This window comes from Caretta caretta, chromosome 9 (genome assembly GCF_965140235.1).
Source record: "Caretta caretta isolate rCarCar2 chromosome 9, rCarCar1.hap1, whole genome shotgun sequence".
Taxonomy (NCBI): domain Eukaryota; kingdom Metazoa; phylum Chordata; order Testudines; family Cheloniidae; genus Caretta; species Caretta caretta.
Genome location: NC_134214.1, coordinates 15,704,978 through 15,726,706, shown reverse-complemented (window position 1 = coordinate 15,726,706; position 21,729 = coordinate 15,704,978). Strand labels below are relative to the sequence as shown.

Genomic DNA, 21,729 nt, shown 5'->3' with positions numbered 1-21,729 from the left:
TCTTATTGAGTTAAGTTGCAGGTGGGAATGCTCGACACTTCTGCAAATCAGACCCCAGGGCTGCAAATCATGCACATGCAAAATGAGGAACACACAATTAATTACCACCTGTGAAAAGAATGGTTTAAGTGACTTGATAGCATCACAAAGGAACTATGTGGCATAGGCAGGTATGGAAGACAATTCTCCTGGGCAATGTTCAGCTGTCTTAACCATGAGACCCTCCTTTCTTTTTCTGTGGCTTTGTGACTTGTTCATTAGACACCTTCCAAATTCTGCAACAAATGAGGCAGGGATTCTACAGACAACAACCTCCTTTACTACACAACCCTGGTTAATCGCCAGAACAGGTCCATCCTGTGATCTGAATGAGGCAGGGGTTGATACATTTGCTTTCTATCTAAATGTCTTGAAAAGTCTAAACTGAAATTCATCATGTAATCTGTGTTGTTGTTGCCATGTCAGTCCCAGGTTATTAGAGAGACAAATTGGATGAGGTAATATCTTGTCTCTCACCAACAGAAGATAGCCCAATACTGTAAAAGATATTACCTCACCCACCTTGTCTTTCTATTCATCAAATAGTCAACAGCTTGCTCATGTCAGGTTACTGAGAAGAATTTGATCATGTGCACAATGTTTTTGTGGGATAATGGATTTAGTTTAGATGGTTGATTTTCAATATATTTGGGTTTTTTTCCATTTCTTTCAATAGTAATCCTAATTTCTTTAACAGCATTTGCTGTTCTAGTTAACTAATTTTAGACAGATGTTTGTTTCTTGTTTTATGGTCTAGACAGTTGAGATTTACAGACTGTAACCCAGCTGGTGAATTGCCATGGGATTATGCCTATTTTCAATGGTTAAACTTTTGCAACATACTCTTTGCAAGTGTTTATGCAGTGGTGACCGATGAGCCAACCATCAGAAGAGTTTTATTATAGCAGCTGAACAGAAATCTTTATTCATGTTAAGTAATCATGCAGGTTAGGGCAGCAAAACAGTTAATCTTCATAGCACTTCTTAATACATTTGATATTGCTAGTACCTGTAAAACACACTAATTATCTTATTAGTGCTTATTACAATTGAACATTCCTATGCTCTAGTGGTATCTCCTTAAATTGATGCTTTGAGCAGAAGATAGTTGTGAAGAGTGAATGGGTGGCTGCTTGCAACATTGGAAGGACAGATTAGCAAAATGCTCATGCAATTAATGCATCTACATAAATGCATGTTCACCTGCTATGCTTGCAAAGGTCTGCATTTGCCCATGCAAAGGTGTGTTTTTAACTACAAACCTAACTACACATTTTCAGTGGGGTGTGCACACCATTGAGGGTGCATTGGTTGCACCCGGCTTTAAAGGGACCAGTATAAATATGCTCATGATGTGTGCAAGAGTGTCTGTTTGAATGCTGTGGGCCCTTCCAGATTTTCAGGTTATCTCTGCAGTGCATGAGTAGTCTCACTGATTTCAAGGGACTATTCACATGCCTAAAATTAAAATATATGGGTTTGAAGTATTGGGCCTATATGAGGATAAATTAGTGAGGGTGAGAATAAAAACTGGCATTGGTGAAAATAAAAATCTCACCAGTGCTGCAGAAAAGGTATATTACTGGGGAAGAACGTGATGACTGAAAAAAAGGTCCAACAGTAGGGGTGTAAAAGGTAAAACCTCTTCATTTGTGGAACTTCTACTATTTCTAAAACATCTGGTCTGATTTCTCCCAGATTGTAAAATCCTATTCTGGATTAACATCTGGTATGCTAAATATCAGGTGGGATCCATTTGTTGTGGTTATATGTAGATCCACACTGAGCATTTAAACTAGCTTCAACTTCAGTTATGGGTGCAATACAGCCTCTTCATAATAAACATGTCCTATTTTGTTAGTTTTGGACAAAAAATGTTCAGTGAGACTGACCTAATATAATTAATTTCCTGTTACTGTGTACCTTAATTTGTCATTTACATACAACGTGCCTAAAACTAGAAAATTATATCTGCGACACATATGCATAGTTATGTGATAGCATGCTGTTGATTAGGAAAGCTCTTGATTTGTTATGTTAATTATTAAAATATTTCTAAGGATTGGTTACTGCTATTAAAAATATTAGCTCATGTAGTCTTATGCTGCTCCTTAACTACAGATCAGATCCACCTTTGTATAAGCTGCTTGAGCTTCCCATTGTGTACTTGTAGGTCAAGTAGAAAAAGCAGGTCAAGTAATCTATTCTGAAGGACCGGTAGCACAGAGCAAAGAGATCTCATGCACACAGACCAAAAGAATGCACTAAGCACGGTCTCTTTGATATTCTTGGCACCAATTCTAAGCGATTTTGGTCTGATTTTTGGTTGAGACAGTTTCTCTACACATGTTTGACATCAATCAAATCCAGACTCTAGCTTGGGTTTTACTATAGCACCCATCAGTGTAGTATCTATGTGCTGAACAGGTAAACGAGATCTGCATGTTTAGATATGCAGATAATAATATCTCTAGATATTCATAGAGAAATGGCACTGGAATACTGAAGGCTAACCTTTTTTAAAAATGCTGCTTTTGGTTTAATTATTTTAGAATATACTTTTTGGCAAATTAACTTGAAAATCTTGTTGTTGTTTTTTCACTGCACCCCTCCTAATAAAGTGTCATAGGATTTATAGGTGGAATTCACACTAATGTGTAGCAAAAGAACCTAGCAAAGTTACAGAGGACTTGGACAGGCATATTTTGGCAACAACAAAGGTATTTTAATCTGTGTCCAAACCCCACATATGCCTGGACAACTTGAGTAACTGCACTTACAACTCAATTTTTGTATGTTAATTTGAAAAGTTTTTCTTAAGGTTTTATAACCTGGGTGGTAGGGGGGTAGAATCAGTTTTTGACTGCACCTATGTAAATCCAGGTATAACAAGTGAATGGTATTTAAAATCGTGTAAAACTGATGTGAGAAGATAGTGAGGCCTTTGACTTGTCAAAAGCACAATCATCAGCCTTGATGACTGTTTTTGGCACCTACAGCTTGATCATCTCATGTTTTATTTTAAGTTATATATTCAAAAACAACAGCAACAACAAAGTTTGGTCTGCATCCTTAGAAATACCCAGATGGCCTTAACCTTGTCCCCATCCCTCACCAAACTGCCATACTATCTACCTAATAAACATGCAGGTCAGATAAAAACATTTTCATAAGACTTTCTACGAAAGAACTCTGTAGAACATACTTGTTTTTAACCTAAAGCTTTGATACATATGTGTGACTCTCTGCCACCCAGTGCCTCTTGTGTGTAAGGTTATGATATCTTCATCCATCCTTTTTCTGAGGCTACAGATGCTTCCATTGACTTCAGTGGAGCCAGGATTTCACCCTTTGTTTATAAGTCTCAGAGAGGACAAAACTGAAAGTCCTGTAGATTTCCGAGACATAATCCCCCCAAATTGTCCCCAAATGATCAGTTTTTGAAGAGCCTAAATACATTATTACCACAGCAGACAAATACTTCTTTTTTTGGGGGGGGGGCAATCTAAAGAAAATGCACTTTTCTTTAAATGCTAATTAGAATGTATATGACTAGACACAGTACAATACAGATTAGATTCTGTGTACGTATTCTGTGCGAGTGTGTTGTATATCCATCCTAAGGGATTACCTGTCTGTCTGTCTGTGTACACAGAGGTGTTCATTATTAAGTCAGCAGTTACCACACTCTAATATTCATTTTTAATCTCAGGAAGCGGGAGATAGTATACCACAGTGCATCAGCCGCTGGTTAATACTGCCTTTGTGTGTCACATCTGTTTATTTATCCAGACGCTTATGTGGCTCCCATCTCTGCATCATTTAAGGACTTTTCAATGTTGACTGCTGTGTACGTACACAGCATGTGTCTATATATGCATAATGTATGTGTATATGAGGTGATAAGCCATGTGATAAATTCCTTCACTACTTCTGTATTTTGGTAGATTGTATTACTGTATTTATTTTGCACCTTTGAGTACCTCACCTGTGCTAACACTGATTTATCAGAGTGGATTGTTTCTCATATTCCAACCCTCCTAAGAAGCTTACAAATAGCGGCTCTTTTTTTTCCCTTTAAGCTCCTGCCACCAAAAAGAAGTTTCTCCTTTTTTCTCCTGAATGTGGAATCTAATCCAACGTCTGGGATCAGGAACATTGAGTCCTGGATAAGTGACATTAAGATCTAGTGTCGCGCTAACCAAGATTAGAGACAGAGGGCCTGATTTTTCAACTACCTTACACCTTGTGATGTCATTTACAACTGTGCAGAGAGAAAGCCCAGTGCATAGAAATCACTGCCATTCTGATTTAGTAACATTTTACACCTATTAAGCACAGGGGTGAATGACTCCACAAGAGGCAAGGCAATGGAGAATCAGGTTCAAAAGCTCCAACTCATAAGACCGCTATGATTCATGGCTTTCCAGGAACATATACAGCATCTGATATAGCCCTGATGGTTTGTGAAATGTCTCACCTTAAAATTGTGGCCACATGTTGTAGACAAAAGGTATTTGAGATTAATATGATGAAGAGTTAGGATTTTATACAATGGTCTGAATGACTTAAACTTTTGATCATGCCACAGCAAGCATATACTAACTAACACAGCTTCACTGTGTAGGCAAATAAAAAAAACACTATTGGAACTTGACCGGCAAAGGGGAGCAAGCCCATTGGCCCGAGAGGTGAACAGATGTGTCTGATTCTCCTTTGCAGTGTCCACCTTATAGTAGATGATAGGTTTGTTTGATGATAATGGAGTGTAAAGAGATGACTTGTATTCACGATAGTGAATGTTTGTGCCTGCTTCATTGAGGAAATTGTTCTGGAATAGCTGCTCATCTTTGTGGAAACTCTTGGATTGCTGCCAAGGTCAATGAGACCTGGGTTGTTCTGTTCTCTGAAAAAGTTCTGGTCATTTGTTTTAGAGAAGCAGGTGTATGTCACTGGCCAACATGACCTTTAATTGTCTTCTCCCCATTTTGATCACACCTTTTGCTTAACAGATGAATTTCCCGAGACGTGCCCTGTATTCCAAGCAGAGATCATATAAATTTTAGTATGAATGGGAGTGATGCACAGCACTTTTTCTGTTCAAATTATAATCATAAAGCTAAACAAAACTCAGTGGATTTACTTTGCAGGGATTTATGTCAGTGTTTACTGAGCCAATCAATCCATGTAAGTTCACACTCCTCCTAAATTTTGAGTTCCCAGCACCTCTCAATTTCAAAGTGAAACTCAGCTGAAATCAGCAAGTTTCAGGTAATTTCTCCATTAATTTCACTAATTTCAATGTAAAATTGTACATTGACCCAAATTCTCTCGCTAAATTCATGAAAATCAGTGAAGCTTTCAGTGAATGTGGTCTGAATGTGAAGTTTATTCTGAAGCCAGGTGGGTTCCGAGTCCTAATAATAAGCCAAGGTAAAATGGTTAATGGTATCACACAACAGAGCCTATGCCCAGATCCTGGAACACACTGTGAATAATATTGTACACTGAATGTTGTTTAGCAATAAAAACAAGGCAAGTAATACATTTAGGTGGAACAGTGGAGGAAGGAAGAATAACATAGTGCCATGCTAGTGAGGCCTCATTTGAAAGACGCTGTGTGATTCCACACGAGAAGAAACAAGTTGGCAAATTGCAAAGGCATGGTGCAAAGCAACTAAAATGATCCAGGGCAGAAAAAATTAACTAGAGTTGGCCTCTATACCTTAGAAGAAGAAAAGAGAGTAAACTAGAGAGATTTAATTAAATGTGTGAATATAAAAGGTCCTGCAGGAACAGGAAAGGACCCGATCTCTGCCAAAAATGTCATTGTGTAGTAATTATTTTAAAAAGGAGTCATGGTCTGAGAGTGAGCCTATAAGCAGTTGAGTCAGAATTTCCTGAAACAAGACATCACTTTATACTTGGGGGCAGAGGGGGAAATAGAGAGGAGAATTGTCAACCTGCTCATGACAGAACTGGACACAGTTTTGAAGAGAGACAGAAGTGGAGAATGTGTTGTCAAGCCACACTTTTAATCTACAATTCATGCATCAGGGCTGTATTATTACATTATAGTATCAAAAAGCAATGACACATTTAGGGTTACAAATAGCATTATTTATGTTGTACAATAGAGGTAAATGCACTTTACAGACAGCACAATATTTTAAAACTTCATCAGGCAGCTGCTTGCCACAGGACTGAGCCTACTAGTCAATGGGCAGCGCAGAAGAAAGCCGGGAGAGGAGCACGAGCAAGGAAGGTCCATGGTCAGTAGTTGGTGAGAAAATCAATCCCGCAGCTGTCATCTGCTGAGAGTCTGGGAGGATGCTGGGAATCTTCCCAGGTACTTCCCACAGGGTTGCCATCTTATAATGGCCTCTGGCTAATATGTGTCTGATAAATTTGAAGCCTCCCTCCCATTGTGGTTATGGGAAGAAGAGAAAGAGTGCACTCTCGTACCCTCCTTCACACCTCCCCCAGTCTCCTGGCTGCCTGCTGTGTGTGTGTGTGTATGTTGGGGTATCTCTGCTACTTAACCACTCCTCCTAGTCTTACATTTTAAAGGGCTCCTCCATTTTGAACAGATCTGGCCACAGCATTCGGGGGCAGGCCTTTGAAAGTCAATGGAGTTACTTTGTATTTACACCTGTGTAACTGGGAGCAGAATTTGGCCTATTGTGCTGCAAGTAGAGATGTCCCACACTCCTCTGGCTTTGGGTTTTGTTACAAACTCAAGACACAGCCCTGGTTTAGTAAACCATTCAAGTGAACCTGGCACCAGTATATGGCTGCACATTAAAACAAAGTGAAATTTGGCTCTTTCAGTTAAATTTCACTTTGAATGTTGTGGTTTTGTTCAGAAACTTGAAATAAAACTCATTGCATTCAAACCCTTTAAGGAAATACGGGCATGCACTTGTGACTCGAAACAACAGAATTGGTAGAACTGCAGCTGTTAGTCCCATTTTTCTTAAAATCAATAAATATTTAATTTCTCTAAAAATGACAGTTCCTTTTGTATTTGTTCAATACTCACTAAAGGTGGTTTTATTACAGAGAACAGACTTTAACAACTCCCAGGACATGTCCCCGTTTGGAGACAATTTCTGTCTGTTATACAATACCCCTGGAAGTTGTTTTGATAACAGTGATGAGAGAGAAGAAATAATGTATGCTAAAGTAATTTGGTGAGGCTTGAAATCAAGGCAGCGAAGAAAAGATTTTCTAGCAGCAAATCATTCACCTGTCTGACATTCCTTAAAAACTGTTATCCAAATGACTTTAACAGTTTAAGGGTCATGCCTGAGGTTAAGAGACTGTTTGCATGGTTCACATTTTGATGATAAAACATGATATTTTTATTGAACTGGTAGCGTTACAGTCAACAGCATCTGTTGTACAGGAGTTTGAGTTCTTCTTGCAAGAAGATTGCTGCTCCATATGAGCAACTGGCAGATGTTTTAGTGTAAATGGTTCTAAAGGAAATGGAGTTAAGTGTGTTTCGGTTAGTTGAAGAGTAGTTAGAGCCTGCTGTGTATTTGCAAGTACTAAAAATGTTCCTTTTTAAATTTAGTTCAGAGCTGGTAGTTCTATGTGATTGGAAATAATCACAGGGCAGCCATTGCATGTTAGACCCCCTCCAGCTATAAGCGGATCACAATTTGGGGAAGGCTTCAAATGGATGAAATGTTTTTCAGGGTTTATTGCATTAAGCAACATTCACTGAATTCTATATAGCAACTGAATTACTGGTCACTTAAATGCTAAGTTATGGTCTTTTCAGTTTATGCAGTAATTTTTTTCTAATAGTTCAAGTAAAAATAACCCAGCGAATGACTCATGTTGCAATATGTACCCGTGACCATTTTAATTACGCCTCTACCCCAATATAACACGGTCCAATATAACGTGAATTCGGCTATAACGTGGTAAAGCAGCTCTCTGGGGGGCGGAGCACATTATTTCAAAGCACATTATTTCTTCGTACACTCTAATCCCTATAACCAGTAAGGTTTTTTGGCTCCCGAGGACCACGTTATATCGGGGTAGAGGTGTATTTAATTATTTACCCTCATTATTGTGATGTAGGTCAAGTTCCATAAGCAAAATTGATTGTATGTGTGTTAAATGTATCTGATATTATATATATCTATATAAACTATAAATTTTTCCTTGCTGAAATACAACCACTTTTGGGTTGAAACATGGCAGTTGTGTGCAGCCTACAGTGGCTTAGGATAGAAATTGAAAAATATGTTATACAAATGAAACCACATAGACAATTTACATTTTCCCCATCTAATTATCCAAACGGGAGTTCTGATACATGCCTCTCTGAACTGGTCACCACTTCATATTTTTGATGAACTAAAATTAAGCCATTGCAGATGGCAATAATTCCCACAAATTTATTACTACTTAATGCTAACCATGTTGCTTTTGTTCCATTTCCACTTAAATATATGCAAGATAAAGAGTTCAATATGTGATCTTTAAGGAAAAGAAATGCCAGGATTTATTAGGCTCAAACTATATAAAGGGGAAAGCCTAGATGGATTATCTCTTTTCCTTTATTCTTCATCAGGATTTGTCCTTAGGAAAAAGGATGAACAGCAGGTGAGGTCCCCGGTTGGTCAGGTATGGAAAAGGAAGGGGGCTAGTAGATACAAGAGCACTTTTTCTGTTAATGTCTTGCCCATTGTGTGGACCACATATTTCTGTCCCGAGATCGTCTCAGAAGCTGCTTTATCAAATTCTTATTTGTCTGGCAAAATCTTCCAAGTTAATCATATTTCAGAGCTATATCTATCTGGTGTAACCCCTAATGTCAAAATCGATGGATGAAAAATTATTTAATTTGAGAACCTGAGCCAAATTCAGAAGGGGATGCAAATGGTACATGCCAGTCAGTTGGTGTAATTTAAATGCAGAGAGAGCAAAAGGAAAATCAGATGTTATAAGGTGTATAGAGACTGGGTTAGTTAAGACTTCGTTGGTTGCTATTCATGCTATAACCTCATCCCTGCACCTTTTGGGGGGTTGGCGGGAGCTTAGATGCATTTACCAATGTGTAACTTGCATCACTATTTGTATCACTTTGTGTTGCAGCTGGTCCATTGACAGATGTCATGTGTTTCTCTGAGGTGTTTAGCAAGAATATCTCAGCAGGGTCAGATCTGGGTATTACTTAGACAGGAAATCTCAGAAGAAATATCCAGCTTGCTGTAAAAAGTGGGGCTGGTGATTAGATGACACTGCTGCTGTTGGTGCCATCTTCCCAATGAAACATGAAAACAAGGTCCAGACAATTTTTGGTGATGAGAGATCTCGCAGAACCTTTCTTAACTTCAGGAGGACTCAGTGCCAGCCTCCTGGCCAAATTCCAATTTAGGTAATTACATTGCCTATCTACATTCCCCCCTTCATTTGCTATTGGATGCAGAATTCTTAGACTCCTCTTCTAAAATGCTGGGTAGTGCTGAGGTATGCTGTTAACTGACTCCTGTGTTGGACCTCAGCGAAGGTGTGAATTCATGTATAGAAATATAGGACCAAACTACAGTTTCATTTACTGTGCTGTAACTGGGAGCAGAATTCTCCCATACTCTTCTCAAGTGTATTTGGATATTATAGATCGCTTCACTGTATACACCTTATTAATCTAGCACCACTGGCAGGTGCCACTACAATATTTATTTACCATATCACTTGTAACTGATCTGTAATAAGAATGTACTTAGATAGCATCATACTTTTTTAAAACAATCCAGTAAAAAATCCCGTGAGATTTGGTTGGCACTTTGCTATCAGGACAACTTCTGCTGTTGCTGACAACTTTGCATCTCTATTAATTGCCTTTCCTAATCTTAACTGCGGCTATTTAAACGTTGCTTTAAATTGTTGAGTGAACAATTTCTATTTTCCATTTTACCTGGCTACTTTTTTAGTTGTGTGGCTCAGTTCATAATAATCTAATACTTATGGCACTTACTTTATTATAGTTGTATTTGATACCTCAAAATGGAACTAGTACATCTGGGGCTGGGTTTCTGAGTGGAAGTTATAAGGCTCTTACTTACATAAGTCACATTCCAAGGTTAGTCTGAATTGCTGAGATAAAGAGTTTGGTCCTAGTGTGTTCTTGAAAAGACTCTTTCATAAATGTGAAATTTATTATAATTGGAGGCTTTACTTGGGAGCTGTCTAGAACTTGCAGTCCCCATTTCCTTAGATCTCTAAAAGAGGAAAATTCATTCAGTTTAATGATATATAGGAATTGTGGCCTATGGAAGGGGGAGTTCACATTACTGCCTACCTATATCTTCTTTGGTGGGTGGATAATAGCATAAAGGCTGTATTTTTAGTTCTTTTATAACTGAAAACATTCATTTAATAATTTTGAAAGGTATTTTTAAAAGCTATATGGCAGTGGCATCATCTTGAGTGTATTGGCCCAAGAGAAATTAGCCAGACACTAGAAGTTATTTGAACTGTTCAATTTCAGTTGTTACAGGTTTCTAACATGGTGATGTTTGTCAGCACAATTTATGTGTGCTTAATTGTGTTTAAAATATATATATATCTTTTCTTTTTTCCAACTAGGACCGGCAGAGGTTCCCATGATGTCACCCAATGGATCCATTCCCCCTATACATGTGCCTCCAGGTTATATCTCACAGGTATGTTTCTTCAGCAACATAAATCTAATTTTGATTTTTAAGGTGTACATTTGCATATGAGGGCAATAAGCCTGATTCTCAAAAGTCTGGCTAGGATGTTCCTCACTTCCTGTTGGACAGTGTAGTTATGCCTGGCAAATGTATAATGCATTTTCACCTCAGAGGTGACTACCATTTCCGCAGTAGGTAAAGCAGTTCTCTTCTTCCCCTTCTACATCTGTATATATACAAAGTAGTAAAATACCATCTGTACCCATATTCTAGTAATAAAAGCTACACCTACACACTGTGTAGACAATAAACTCCTCAAAATATCTCCTATCCAACAAGTTTCAGTTAATGAGTTAGGAAGTGTACGAGCCAAGAGAGAAGTGGGGAGGAGAAGAACCCACTGCATTTATACTGCCTGCAAAAGGCATTATTGCTCATCATTGTCATCATACCAGGAAATAATGTAGAATAACTAATGCATATTGTTTTTTAAAAGGCTGTGAATTGTCTCCTATTTTTTAATTGATAAAAAAAGGCAAAAAAAAAAAAAAAAAAGCAAGTGTGTTACGAAAAATGTCATGTTTTTAGGGTATAATCTGCTTGGTCTCTTAAAAACCGTAATTGTTATTCTATATAAGACATCCACATAAGATTATTAAAAATCTGTTTTCTTTGCGTCTTCTGCAAACTTGTATGAGTTTTCAAGTAAAGAGGTTGGACAAGGTACCCTGATTCTGGTTGTGATACAATAAACCTGATCCTATCGCCATTTCAGTGACTCATAGGACTTTGTCAGGTAAAAGTCTCACTGAAGTGTACACATACCTTTAATGTTTAAATATTTTAAATTACATGAATTTTTAAAATAATTCAAGATTTTCTTTGGTTATTTAATATCAAATCTTTTTGTATTTTTAATAGGAATAGACTGGATTTTGTCTTTTTTTCCCCTCCAGTAAACAATGTATGGGTTGAATTTAAATGGAATCTTTAATAGCCATATGTGTTTGAAAGACTGTCGATGGGATTACATTTACATCCCACAAAATACTGTAGTCATTTGGTGGGATTTTAATTTTCAAGTACAGAGACAAAATGTCATAAATGCAGGGGAAGTGATTACCAATATGTTATTTCAAAGGACCTCATGAAAAATTTGATTGTAGGCTGGTCTAAGGCCTAGCAGATAGTACAATATGCTTTTCTGTGGCAGAGTTCTAGCTTCCTCCCAATTCCTTAGGCTTTCTGGGGCCAGCAGTGCTGGAGATGGGTTTTAGGGCACCATGTGAATCATTTTCTACGGGGCCACCAGGTTTGTTGGGAGTTTCTGATGCAAGCACCGATGATGTAAAGGGTTACATAAGTGCTGACCTCCATGTGGAGGGGAGTGTGTTGGTGCGTATGAATCCATGTGCAAGATCATAACCTTTGAGAAAGCATCTGTTCTTTTTTTATGCAGGCTCTCCGTTTGGGGATCTTCTTAAATCCTGGCTGCTCTTGAACGTTCAGGTAGCAGCTGTGGCTAAGAGCCATTGATTTTGTTTTCTTCTCTGTACACTGAGAAATGACCTTGCTTCATGCAACCGAACCCTAGTCACCTTGAGATTATCTCATATAGTATGCATAACAGTGATGATACTCCTTAAAGCCATTCATGAGCTGAAGTTGGTGCTGAATATTGCTGGCCACTGAGCGTCACACAGAGAATACATTACATTGATACTCCATAGTCCACTCTGGTTTCTGATTGGCTTCCAAGTGGAATGAAAAGGGGTAACTGATTTGAGACCTGACTACCTGAGAGGTCACCTCTTTTCCATTGTGGTACCATTGGAAGTGTCCTTTGTTTTCAGTGGGCGGGAGCTGGAGGCAGGGCTTTTTCCATGAGGGAGTTTTGACTCTGGACCTTGCTGCCCTTTTCATTTGGTCCAACAGAGCCCAAAGTTGTTAATATTTAGGGCACACTGCAGAACTCATCATTTTTCTAAGGGCATTGTTTGGAGATGTAGGTGATTAGATGTGGGTATTTATATTTCTTTCTTTCTTTCTTTCTTTCTTTCTTTCTTTCTTTCTTTCTTTCTTTCTTTCTTTCTTTCTTTCTTTCTTTCTTTCTTTCTGCATTTTAAGTGTTATAAAAATACCATGGACCATTGTGAAGGGTACTTTACAGAAATCTGAGGGGAATCTTTTCAGGCACAAATGGGAATTGGGTACCTAACTGCCATTCGTGCCTTTAAAAATCTTGTAATTTAGTGAATAAAATAAAAAATTTGTTCTGAGCACTGGTGGACAGTACTGGAAAAAATACAAGATTATAATAATTAAAACGGTTTTATTAAAAAATAAAACAGATTTGCTTATTTTCTCTTTGAATTTGTTTTCTCCTCTTTTTAACACCTTTTAGTACTAAACTCCTCCTTTTCACTCATCTTGGTTCAGGCTCTACCAAGATAAATGGCAGTATATTACAGAGGTTCTCCCAAAAATTGCCTTTGGCAGTAATAATCCACAGATTGTACTTGTTTCTGAACCCAGTGCCACTTCAACTCACAAGCATTGCTGCAGACCACCAATAATAATCTATACCAAAGAAGCCTTTTAAGTACCTTCCAAAATATATTTTCTTTCTAAGAAAAGCAGCTGGAAATGCATATTGCAAAGTTTTAGGGAAAACTATATACTAATTTTTAAAAGCCTCAGAATGTCCTTTCTGTCATGTGGAAAATGAATATTTTGCCTTACAGATGACTTCATGCTAAATAATAGTTGAAAGAAGATAGCAGTCAAATTGGTTGGTTGATGTTGATGATGTACTAGCTGTGTGTGTGTTGTTCGCTTTTGACTTTGCTCTGTTGTGTTGGTATTTAATAGGGTTTATTGAATGATAATTTGAATTGTGTTCTGTCTCTTTTGGCAGAGCCTGGGCAAGGATATAAAGCAAATAAGTGGGACTCCAAGATGTGAATAAAAATACATTTTATTTTGGTTTTTGTCTGCCCTCAAAGTGTACATGTCAGACTCAGGCAGAAAGCAAATAACCCTGTGGAGAAATAACCATGTCTGTTAAGAGAGAGCCATAAAACTTTTTTCCATTTTGTTATGCCAAGCTTTTGGAGCTGAGTGTATTAGCCTTGAACATTACATTTGCCATCCAGTGACTGCAACCCAAGATTAAAATGCTTCATTACCTCTGCAACATTGCAAAAACGTTTGGTAAAAGGGAGCTGGCAGGATGTCTCTCTGCCCTGCAAGACCAAGTCTATTGGCAGTGAACAGTAAAACAGCTGGAGTCTATTTCTAGACTTCAAGGACTACGTGAGTAGTCTTGATTAGGAAGAGGGGTTTGTCTCTGTTATAAAAGTCAAGAAAATGTTTCACGCTGTAAGGTCTTAAATGGGGGAGAAGAAATCCAGGAAAATAAACATGCACCAAAAGCTCTCATCACCCATGTTTTGTTGGTGGTGTTTTTTTTTTTTGTTTGTTTGTTTTTGGGGGGGGGGGGGGGAGGGTTCTTGGTTTTTTAGCAAGATAGTACTGCCAGTCACTTTGTACTATAGGACATCAACCAGATTCCTTTTCTTCTCAGCAAGCCAACTTCTTTGTGATGGGGAAGCTGTTGGGTAAAAGAAGTCAGGGGCTGTAGGATCTACTCCTGGTTTCCACTGATGCTTGCTGTGTGACACTCTGCCTCCATTACCCCCCTCTGCCATATTACAATGACATTTATCCACCTTTGTGAAGCACTTCAGGATCTAAAGATAAGACACTGTCGAAGTGCACACAATATTATTTTTCTCACAGTAAGTGCTATCTTCCCCTTTTATGGTTGTGTATGTATGTAGCTCATCCCTAGCTTGTGTCTGTTTCAGCCTCCTCCTTTATTAATCCTTACCCTCTTCCCTCGATCTGCTGGCAGTGCTCCTACTAATAAAGCCCAATATGCCATCAGCTTTCTTGGCAACAAGAGCACACTGTTGACACATAGAAATGGGCAAATTCAGTCCATACACATGTTTAATATAAACACACAGAAGCATCATTAATATTATTAGTATCCATGTCAGGACCTTTCTGTAAAGTTCCTCATGAGAGGAGAGAATAAAGGGATCGGGGGACTATTTGCTAACAGACACAGATTGTCTCCCCCAACATGCCCCTTCCAGTCTTCGCAAAGAAATGTACCTTTCTTCTGCTCCATCCATGAAGAGCTGCTCTGTAAATGTCATATATTTTGAGGGGGTTGCACACTACAGTTCTCCTCTCATCTGTAGCTTTTTGGGTGTATTTCTGAAATTTGGTTCGATACAGTACATAGTTTTATTTACAGGATCTTCATTAAATAATTGGTTTGTGTCATCGTATTAAGACATTGGTAATGTCTCAAAACATTGTATAGGAATGGTGTGCACAAACCATATTAACAATTTTTGGGTGTCCATGTACTGCTCAGATCACCAAGCCTTGGATGAAGTATATGAGAACTGAAGTTAAAGCATCCTTGGTCGAGGGAAACTGGCTAGAAACGTCACTATTACTGTTGATTTTACATGGAAGGTGCTCAGATTCATAGAGTTTAAATCCAGAAAGGACTATTAGATCTGACCTCCTATATGTTACATGGATACTATAGCGGTCGGCGCCAGTGTAAAACTCTAACTGCTTGTGTACACTAGAAAGATTTGATGTTTTAAATAGACTGGTATAGGCAGAGTGGGAACTTCTCCCCTCAAGTGTGAACGCAGTTACTGTGTACCGGTATAGCTTCTTCTGGTTCGGAAAGCAAAATAGGCTTGGTATAACAGTGTCCACACTGGTATAACTGTAGCAGTTTAAAAAAAAATTCACATGCCTATTGAAATAGAACCATAGAAATGTAGGGGTGGAAGGGACCACAGCAGGTCCTGTAGTCCAACACTCCACACTCCCGCCCCTCCACATGGAGGCATGATTCCGTATAACAAGATCATCTTTGACAGGTTTTTCTCTAGCCTGTTCTTAAAAATCTTCAATGGCAGGCATTCCACAACTTCCTTATTTTGGCCCAAGATTCTCCCTGTTAATATTAATTGAGTTAAGCACCTGGTCACAATTAACTTACTGAAGGAAAAAAGGCATTAAACAATTCAGCCTTCTGTGTGTCATCCGTTATTTGCTCTTGTTTCCTCTTAAGTAATAGACCTACATTGTCCTTGGTCTTTTTCTTATTTCTAATTAATGTATAGAACCTCTTCTTATTGCATTTTCTGTGCCTTGGGAGTCGTAACTTATTTTGTGCCTTAACCTTTCTGATTTTTGTCCCTCCATGCTTGTGCGATTTGTTTGTACTCACATGACAAACAGTATGCATACATTCACAAATTTTTTTAAGTCCCAAAGGGGGCCGTTATAATCATCTTAGTGTGACCTTCTGAATAACACAAGCCATACATTTTCACCCAGTAATTTCTGCATGAAGTCCATGGCATCCAATCTTGATTTAAAAATTTCAAGTAATGGAAAATATACCTAGGTGTGTTGTTCCAACAGCTAGTTACCTTCACTTTAAAAAAAAAAAAAGCACCATATTTTCAGTCAAATTGTCTAGCTTCAGCTTCCAGCCATTGGATCTTTTATGTTTTTGCCTGCTAGATTGAAGAGTCCTCTGCTAGCAACTCTTCTCTTTGTGTACGAACACACTGTGATTGAGTCACCTTTTAACTTTCTGTTTGATAAACTAAGCAGATTAATTTTCTTAACTCTCTGTGTAAGGCAGATTTGCCAGATTGCAAATATCCTTACAGTAAATGTTGTAGAGTAATCATAAATATCAACCCCATATACAGTAATTATTTCTTAAGTGCCATAATGATTTACCATGTCATTGAAGCCAATGTGCATATTCCTACTGTCTACTAGCTAAGTTAGACATCTAGATTTAATAGTGAGTGTTTTTAAGTGATGGATGCCAAGAATCTGGCATTGAAATTGTCAGGACTGGCATGATCTTGGATAAACATGTCTACTAAATCAAAGTGAATAAATAAAAATGTTAAGGCACCCAGTTTCTTGGAGACAAGCTCATTACTCAGTACTTTTTCCTGGCTAAAATTTGATATATGAACTGATTTGCAAATGGGTTCATGAAATGCCCAAAATATCAATTAAAAACCAGACTGTTTAACCCCCATCATAAAGTATTGCACAATCAGCACTTCTTGCTGTGCATCAGAAATTATCCATGTTGATGTAACAATTATTGTTCCAGTTACACTTTCTGAAGTATCATTTATTTTGTGGTGTGTAAGTTAAAGTATACTTTGAATGAAGATGTAAAATGAGTTCTATACAACTAAGATTCAGTCCTTTGCATGGACATAATACAATATATGTGAGCTATATTAAATTCCTTTTAAAAAGTTTATGCAATATCTGTACTTAACGTAGGTTTCAGCTACTGTCTCAATTTTTTCTGTAGGAGAACATGAAAGTTTATGGGTAGAATTAACATCTTTCAATTTTGTTAATTGGTTAATATATTTAGTTTAGTGGGGGCAAAAGCAGTGACGAACATACAGAGCAGTTATGTTTTCAGAATAGATTAACAACCACAATTTGATAGAATTGGCATTGTCATAGTGACTTAATGATGACATCAATGTAAAACCAAATGAGAGTAAAATTAAAAACTGTACTAGTGTCAAGAATGTGGCAAGATGATAAGTGGGAGCTCAGTGGGGAGAGAACATTTTATTAAGTCAAATGAATGTCCATGCAAATTTCAATGAAAGTTTACCCCACCCAATAATTACACCCCCAAAACAAAACATGAAGCAAACACAGAAATTATGCTGTAATAATGTTATTAAAGATGCATCATGCCAGTTAGACCAGAAGGCATTTAAAAACTAACGATAAATAACCTTTCTACTAGTTATAATTTGGAAGCAGACTAGATAATGAAGGTTCTAGGTACCAAATGATTACTTTTCAATATGTATAGAATAGGCAGCTGTGAATGTGATGGCACAAGTTATCAGCTAGTTGTTGTTTATATTCCAGTAGCACCTAAAGGCCACAGTCAGAGTTGGGACCCATTGTACTAGGCACTGAACACACACATAATAGAAAACAGTCCGTGCCCCAAGGAACTTACAGTCTATAAGGCAAGACAGGCAAACAGGTACAGATGAACAAAAACATTTGCTGACTTTCTTTAAATCACAAAATTTAACTTTCCCTGTTCTTTGTGCTATTTAGACAAATGGAGCAAAACTAGATGGGACTAAACCCTTTTTATTTGGGAGGTTTGGATGAAATGGGACCTGGATTTCATCTCCAAGTATGGATTTGCAAAACCAAAATCTGTCAAACATGAATTTTACAAAATCAAAACCACCTGAAGTTTTTTTTTTAACTTCTGCTTAGTTATCTACCCTCTGACATATAATATACAGGGTTGTCATTTATTTATTAAGAACATAATGTCATAAGTAGACATCTGACCTGCACCTGCAAAATTGACAGGTGCATGCTTCACCTGAAAATCCCACCTTTGGCCATGAAGAGGATCTTTTGCCCATGTAAACAGAGCATTGGTGTATATGGGCTTGATTTGGAACAGCCGTGTGGCTTGCAGGCACAATTGAATTGCCAACATTTATGAATTTGGAATAAACAAATAAAAGACGTGCTCTGTTCGCTCCTTGATGCAGTCGGTTATAAAACTAGCTGATCCCCTGACCTCTCAAATATGCTGATATCTCTTAGCTCCATCCAGTGGCAGAAATTCACCTGAAGGTCTTCAAAAGGGTCTTGAGCATTTTTTTTTTCAGGATTCATCTTCTAGAAGACAGATCACAGTTTAATTTTCAGTTGTCATTGCACCACAATCTTTCTGTTCGGTTTCTTTGTCGACATATTCATATATCTCCTTCATCGAAAACATAAAATATATATAAAATCTAATCTAACTTTGCAGATAAGAGCTTGAGCTTGCCTGGTACATTCCAAGCCTTCTTTCAGGCTTGGCCTAATTAAAGCCAAACGATGAAAAGACTTGTTCTGTCTCCGACTAGAATTTTTGGGCTTTAAATGCCAGTCAGGTTAGAACGTGATCTAAGCTTGAGATAAGTAGAGTTGACATTTCATTACAAACTCTTACACAACACAAATAAGTGTTTATTTTAAAATCTGAGCATTTGGACACTCCCCAAATTTCTCTTCAATGTCTTGGCTAGAACTGATACGTGGCTGGTGAATAAGGGGTATCATGAAAGCTGAAGAGAGCAGAATATAAAAGATCGACAGTCTGAAATTAAAGTAATCTTATGATCTAAATGAATCCCTGAAGTCCCATTCAGTGTCTGTCTGGAGTTTTATAAATCTCTGAAATCTAAGAATGACAATTTTCAAATTGCTGACCTACATTGTAGGGTTAAAGGTTAATGACCAGATATAGCAAACTAAATGCTTTGTATTCTGGTTTATACAGAGTAGCACCTACCAGATATTATACTGACAATTAGTAATACATAAGAAACTCAAATTCACACCAATGCTTTTGACTCTAATTTTTCCTCTGTAAAAATTTCATTTAAAGGTAGAGGGTCTCCTGTGTGTATTTGTTTGATTAATAGTCTCTCATGTTAACAGTGTGAACCTGACTGAGTCTGTCCTGAATGAACTGTGATAACAACACCTAGATACAAATAGTAGTACCTCCAGGACACTGTGTACTATATGGATAGTCAATGGGGCAGAAGCCCTGGCTTCTTCCCTACATCCTTCCTTTAACCGTGTGGTAGGTGGCAGAACCCTGATTTATTGTACAGAAGGTACTCTTTGTCACTCGTCTCCATTGCTCAATTCTGAGCTCGCTGTGTCTCCCTCCATATGCACCTTCACATGCTGGGATGTAGGCAGCACTCCCTATAAATTTTCCCAGTACTGACAGTAAACATCCACAAAACTATCTCCTCCTTCAGACCCCTCCTTAAAACTTTCCTTTGCCATGATTTGACAACTTAAAAACTGTTAGGCAGCTGGAGTTGTGAGACAACGATCTATCTATACTTAGATTGTAAGCTCTTCAGGGCAGAAGCTGTCTGTTAGTTCTGTCTTTGTCCAGTGCCTAACACAACAGGGTCCTTGTTCATGACTGGGGCTGGTAGGCCATATAATACTGCAAATAGTAAATAATAATAATTAGCTGCTGTTACATGACTGTATTAAACTCAGTGTACTTGAGCAAAGTACATTTTATAATTCCTATACCTCTGACAAATCACAACCAATTTTCACCAAACCATCAACAAACAGACCTATGACCTGGGACAATCTTCACAAACCCCTGAAGATCTAGTGCTGTTCAGAAAATAAATAAAAGGTTAAAACATTTTTTTTTCAAATGATGATGGGTTTTTGTCAGTCTTTGTTCCCCAAAATGACAGCATCTGTTGGCTTAAATAAAAAAAAAAATATTGTCTCCAAATCTGAGAACAAACATGCCAAATTTCAGTCCAAAAGTAAAACCACTGAAAAAATTATAAACAACTGAAAATTACTATTTATGCTAAAAATGTCTGCCCCTTTAATAACCACACTGCCCCATGTTTTGCCCAAGATACTTAGGGCCAAATCATGCACATCTAGGAGCTTGTCTACCAGGGAAAGTTGGCTGGCATAGCTGTGTACTGAAATAAGCTATTCTGTAATAGCTATTTCAGCAGAGCCCACCGTGTGGACAGTCTGTTGTGGAATAATTTATCTACTTTCTGAGAGGAGTAATTATTCCGGAGTAAAGTCACTTTTATTCTGGAATAGTGTCCACATTGGGAGCTATTCCAGAAAAACTAGCAGAATACAGTATTCTGCTATAGGTATGCAGGTCAATTTGCCTGTGGAGATGAATACCTGTTCTCTCTCCTGTTGACATCAGTGGGATAACTCATGTGAAGCAAAACTTGTCCCTTAATGAAAACATTCTTATTTTATTTGAGCATAAGCTTTCGTGAGCTATAGCTCACTTCATCGGCTGTAGCTCACGAAAGCTCATGCTCAAATAAATTGGTTAGTCTCTAAGGTGCAACTAGTACTCCTTTTCTTTTTGCGAATACAGACTAACACGGCTGCTACTCTGAAACCTGTCATTCCTATTTTGTTACTTTCTGGTAACGTCTGAATTGTTCTGTGCTCTAAATATAGAAACAGTAGACACTCGTTAGGAGCAACATATCGGTGCCCTTTTGCTATGTTGCTCCTCTGCAGCTGTTGCTGTTATGGGAGTGTCATCTACCCAAAGGCATATGAAGAGTTGAATGTGTTGGAAGAGGCGGGGCAGCCAAATTGTGGGGAGTGGGGAGGAGTTGGAAGGAGTGGGGGGGAACCCAAGTTTGGGGAATGGGGCAGGGGAACAATGGGTCTGGCAGGGGAGCCCCCAATCGGCAAAATGACTGAGTGAGCCTGGCTGCCGGGAACAGGCTGTGGATGCTCCTGCTGGCAGCTTCATGCTCCACCCTGGCGAGGGATGAATGGATGGATAGGGAGGGCACCATGTGCAGTCTGCAATGGAGGTGGGGGCAGCTCCTAACGGAGACAGAAGGGGAGAAGGGGACAGGTCAGTGCTCTGGGGAGGGAGGTCCCACAACCCCCCACTGCAAAACAGCACACCCACACCCCACCGCCAGCACCTGAAATGGAGGGGACAGCTCAGTGCGTGGGCAGGGGATCCCTGATACGCCCCACTGCAAAATAGCAACCCCCCCCGCCCCCCTCCGGCCACCTGTAAGCCAGATGCTGAGAAAAGCAAGGAGGAAACCTTCCAGCTGTGCCTCTGCTGCTCCCCAAAACCCCCCTCCTCACCCCCAATCCCTTTCTTCCAGACCCTCCCCCCAAACTCCCCACTAAACATGCTCTCCACATAGGCTGTGTGAGGCAGGGCAAGTGGGTGGGGCTCTGTGCCCTAGAGCTGCACTGAAGGGCCAGGGTTGGGCGGGGAGTGGAAAGATGCACCCCATGCGTACTGGCCCCCGGCTGG

The 21,729-nt window shown here is 38.7% G+C and overlaps 1 protein-coding gene across 1 annotated transcript in view; it reads left to right on the top strand.

Annotated features, from left to right (window-relative positions):
* FNDC3B (fibronectin type III domain containing 3B) overlaps positions 1-21,729 on the top strand; it is a 366,117-nt gene that overhangs the window by 169,323 nt on the left and 175,065 nt on the right. The window contains exon 4 of the mRNA XM_048864394.2: positions 10,648-10,724. Coding sequence (XP_048720351.2) covers positions 10,648-10,724 — 77 coding nt within the window. The remainder of the gene's footprint in view (positions 1-10,647; positions 10,725-21,729) is intronic.